At 35.9% G+C, this 4,772-nt stretch overlaps 1 protein-coding gene across 1 annotated transcript; it reads left to right on the top strand.

Moving 5' to 3' along the window:
- The first annotated feature begins 3,884 nt into the window (after window positions 1–3,884).
- Window positions 3,885–4,565, top strand: LOC141691155 (protein FAR1-RELATED SEQUENCE 5-like). Its single transcript, XM_074495895.1, has one exon. The coding sequence runs from the start codon at window positions 3,885–3,887 to the stop codon at window positions 4,563–4,565; it is 681 nt and encodes a 226-aa protein (XP_074351996.1).
- The last annotated feature ends 207 nt before the right edge of the window (window positions 4,566–4,772 follow it).

Raw genomic sequence — 4,772 nt, forward strand, 5'->3', positions numbered from 1 at the left:
TTGCAAATGCTGATATACCCCGTACACCTGCATTTAAAGGATTTTCTTATTTGAGGAAGCTTGAGCTAATTCATGTTACTGATCTGGGAAATTGCATCTTTAGCTGCCCTGTGCTTGAAATGTTGACCTTGGTAATTTATGACGGGCTCTTGCATGAGGACTTTCGTGCTCATAAGCTCAAATACTTTTATCAACTGCATCGGGAGATAGATTTCGAATATTCTTTAGATGGTTTAGAGAAAGTTGCAGATTGTGCTTTAAGTTTGAGGTTGGCAGAAGACACGATAACAAACACAAAAACATCCAACGTGGTCAAGATTTTTAGTAGTTTGCATAAAATTGAGAAGTTCTTTGCAAGATTGTGTTTTATCAAGGTAATATATATTCAGATTCTCCTTACGTGTACCTTTGTAGCTTAACACTAACTCAGCAACATCTAATTATTCTTTTTGGTTGCAACTTGTTTTAAAGTATTTGGCTGGAGGAGGTTCTTTGGATAGATTTTCTAAACCATTGCCTTACCTAAGGACTCTAGTTATCTCTTATATAGATTTCACTCTCTTACCTGAGGTTTCTTGGTTGCTTTGTTTAATTCAAAGTGCTCCTAACTTGTGCAAACTGCATATCTCAGTGAGTCATGTGCACTCTTAACTCATTCTGCTTTGCTATATTAATTTTCAAAGATTAGAGATTACATAATATTTTCTTTTATTAGGCTATTCCATTATGTTGTTGAAGATAATTATAAGAACTACGGGGTAGAAGAATCTAAAAATTGTGTTGAGTATACAACAACGAAAGATAAATCCAAAGCGAATAAACAAGAATAAGAAAATAAACGCAATCACACAAGATAAATATTTACGTGGTTTGAAAATTCCTACTCCACAAGCAGCACTAATTTTGTATTGATCGTATTTATAAGAGAAGAAACTAAGCCTAAATCGAATTATAGTCCAAATCTGAAAAGTAGACTGATCCATAAACTAATCTGAATCCGAATAGTCTATTTTCATAGGTTTAATTAATAGACTCCACAAACCTAATAGATTGTACTATCGACCATCTTGAAGTTGTCATATTCAGTTATTTTAAAGGCCTCAAGGCAGAGTTGGATCTAGTCAAGTTTCTACTTTCCCGCTCCCTTTCGCTGAAAACAATGTTGATCAATTGTAGTGCATACATAAAAAAGGACGTAGAATTAACATTGGCAAAAGAGATGTGGCATTATCCTAGAGCCTCATCAGAAGCGCAAATCAGATACTTGCAACAGCCTGTTCAGATTGATGCATTTGGACCTTAGGTCAAGGAATTTGATTTAGGCGATTAATCTTTCTGCATTAAGCTTTTGGCAAATGTTTCTTTGCACCAATTGAGGGATGGGAAGGACATTTAACAATTCTACTTGAACACCTCTTCTTAGAATGACATGCTCCTGTGTTTTTGTGTTCCCCTTTTCTTAGGCGAAAAAATTGGTGGGACCTTAATATTTGATCAATTGGTCACATTAATCATTAGTTTTGTATATCTTGTGCCCTTGCCTGAATGTTACGTTACCTTTTTTAGATGAAGAAAGGAAAAGCTATGAAGTTGAAAGAATATAATGGAAAAGAATGATTAAAACTTTATATAGGCCTTGTGTACTAAATTGGGATGATGTTGTTAGTAGTGTCCTCCCTGTTAAGTTTTCTTTAAGGTTCCTAAATATCAAACAAAAAGTTCTCACAGCATCCCATTCTTTAGTTTACTATTTTCATAAAGGGGAACGGTCTACAACAACCGTTTATTGTAGACCGTTTTATAACAAACACATTTCTAGCCGTTGGATGGGGGAATAAAGGGTTGAGATCACAGAAGGACCGTGGAAAATTTCCATGGTTGGTAGAAGGGACCGCTGAAATTTTCCGCGGTTGGTAAGATTGCCCCCTTATCCCCAGCAACCCAACAGCCCCCCTTTACCACACAAAAAATAGTTTTTTCCACAACAAAAATTATACTCTCCAAGTGACCAAATTAGGCGATTTTGGGTCATTTTCATCAAGAAATTCATGTACTTTTCTCAATTCAAGGTATATTTCTTGTCTTAAATTTCACATTTTCATGGCGGATAATTTATTTGCTCGTATATTTCGTCATAAACGTCAAAATGAAAAAAGGGTTATTGATCATAGTTTACATCTTGATGATTTAAATACTAGTGAAGAACCTAAAACCCCTATATATGTTGAAGATGATGATTTTGTAGATAGAAATGAGGAATTTATTAATTTAGATAACTATTTGGTTGATGTTGAAGATGAAAATGAGGTTGAAAATGATAATGATAATGTTGAGGGTGAGGATGAAGATGATAATGTAGAGGATGCAAATATATATGAAAATGTTGATGAAGGGGGAGTTCCATATTTAAATCAAAATTTTCAAGGTGTGGATGAGGCCGGTCATTTTTTTAGGGCTTATACTTTACGAAATGAATTTGTAATTAAAATTCAAGCAAGCCATCGTAATAAAGACAATGAGATATATGGTCGTTTATATGTTTGTAGGCTTTATGGAAAAAGTGTCGTCGCCGAGAGTAGTAAAAATAAATGGCGTAGAGAGGTTCTTCCTAAAAGTGAGTGCAAGGTGAGGATGTATGTCAATTATCAAAAGAAAAAACGTCTTTGGGAGGCAACTAGCCTTGAATTGGTACACAACCACTGTCTTGTTTCCCCTAGTAAGATGAATTTGGTACAACGCGAAAGACATGTCAACACCGCTACCCGTAGTTTGATAAAATGTTTTATGGTTCGGGGGTTCGTAATTGTCAAGTGATGAATATGATTGGTAACATTCATGGAGGTAATGATAAAGTTGGTTTCAATTTTAAACATGTTAGGAATGTGTTAAGAGACGAGAGGAAGAAAAGGTTTGAGATTAGTGACGCCTAAGCGGGGTTGGACTTGTTGCATAGGTTGAATGAAGAAAGTAGTTCTAAATATTTTATTAGGACTAAAGTTGATGAAGGGAATCGTTTGAAGTGTCTAGTATGGATTGATCTGAGATGTATAATGGCCTACCAAAATTTTGGCGATGTTCTGGCTTTTGATACCACTTATCGGACAAATAGATATGCAATGCCATTTGTCCCATTTATTGGAGTCAATCATCATTATCAATCGGTTATTTTCGGGTTTACATTGATGCGGGATGCACACGTGTCGACTTTTGAGTGGATTCTTCATACTTGGCTTGAAGGTGTGGGGAATAAGCCTCCATTGACTATAATCACGGATCAAGATCAAGCCATGGCAAGCGTTATTGTGGTTGTACTCCCGAATACTACCCATTTATTGTGTTCTTAGCACATTAGTCGAAAATTCCCCGAGAAATTAGCTCATTATTATTCGGCTTTTCCGGAATTCAAGACGAACTTCAACCATTGTATTTATAAATCTCTCACCGAATGTATTTTTGAGGCTAGATAGGCGTCGTTTGTGGAAAAGTATCACTTGTAAGAGCATAAATGGTTAAATGGGTTTTATGAGTTGAAGCGCAAGTAGATTCTTGCATATACTAGAAACACAATTTTGGCGTTTCAAAATAGTACATCGAGGAGTGAGGGGATGAATTCTTTCTTTGATAAGTATGTGAGTTCGGCAACGGGTTTGAAGGAATTCATTGAAAATGCCCAAAAAGCATTGGCAAGGCAAGTCATGAGGGAGAAGGAAGAAGATTATGTCACCATTAATTTAAAATGTCCCATGAAATTGCATACCACATTGGAGTATCATGCTTCTTGTATTTACACTAAGGAAATGTTTAGAAGATTTCAAGATGAATTGGTTGAGTCTTTAAAATACTTTGTTGAAAAAGACCGATGAGCTAGTGAAGAAGGGGAGAGAATGGGGGATGTTTATACGTACTATAGTTGTTATAGGCCCATGTCCGATCCTACGAGAAGAAATGTTTATTTTATGGCATTCGAGAAAGCAAGCTTTTTGGGAATGTGTACGTGTAGAATGTTTGAACATTCGGGGCTACCTTGTAGACACCTATTGGCGGTCTTCACTAAGAAACGGCTTTCAGAAATTCCCTCGTATTTCATAAACTCGAGGTGGACAATGCATGCCAATAGAGTTGATGGTATATTGCCTTACGATTTGGATGTTGGACAAAGTCATGAGATGACCCCAACCGATCGATTTAATAGCATGACAATGTTAACCATGAGTTTTTATCAAAGTAGCATTGCATCCAAGGAACGGTATGATTATGCCATTGGAGTGATGAATCGAGAAATACCAATTCTCGAAAGAATGAGCGTTGATGGAATTAAATCTTACGAAAGCAATTCTCATGCTCCAAATGCAAGTGCTCATGAAGAACCAATTCTTGACACTATTATGTCCCAAACTAAAGAGAGGAAAAAGGACGTTCGTTTCAAAAGTCCCATAGAATCGATTGGTAAAAAGGAGAAGCCGCCAAGAAAGTGCACCTATTGTCAAATGGAAGGCCATGATAAAAGAAAGTGTGCTAGTAGACTAGAAGATCTTAAAAATGCTCAAGAATTGCAATATAATTAGTAGTGTAGCATTTGTAACCGAATGTTGTAATCTTTTAATGAATTTGAATTCTTAGTATTTAACATTGCTTTCTTTTTTGTTATGTTTTATTGTCATATAATTGCCAATTATTGTCATATAATTGTGTTTTATTGTGATAGGTAACATGACTAGCGAGTATAGTGGTGACAACAACTTCGATCATAGTTGTGATTCGGTTTCCCACGT

This window comes from Apium graveolens, chromosome 10 (assembly GCF_009905375.1).
Source record: "Apium graveolens cultivar Ventura chromosome 10, ASM990537v1, whole genome shotgun sequence".
Classification (NCBI taxonomy): domain Eukaryota; kingdom Viridiplantae; phylum Streptophyta; class Magnoliopsida; order Apiales; family Apiaceae; genus Apium; species Apium graveolens.

What these genes read in the sequence shown, in the direction of transcription:
- LOC141691155 (XM_074495895.1), top strand. Translation starts at nt 3,885, where the DNA reads ATGGGGGATGTTTATACGTACTATAGTTGTTATAGGCCCATGTCCGAT.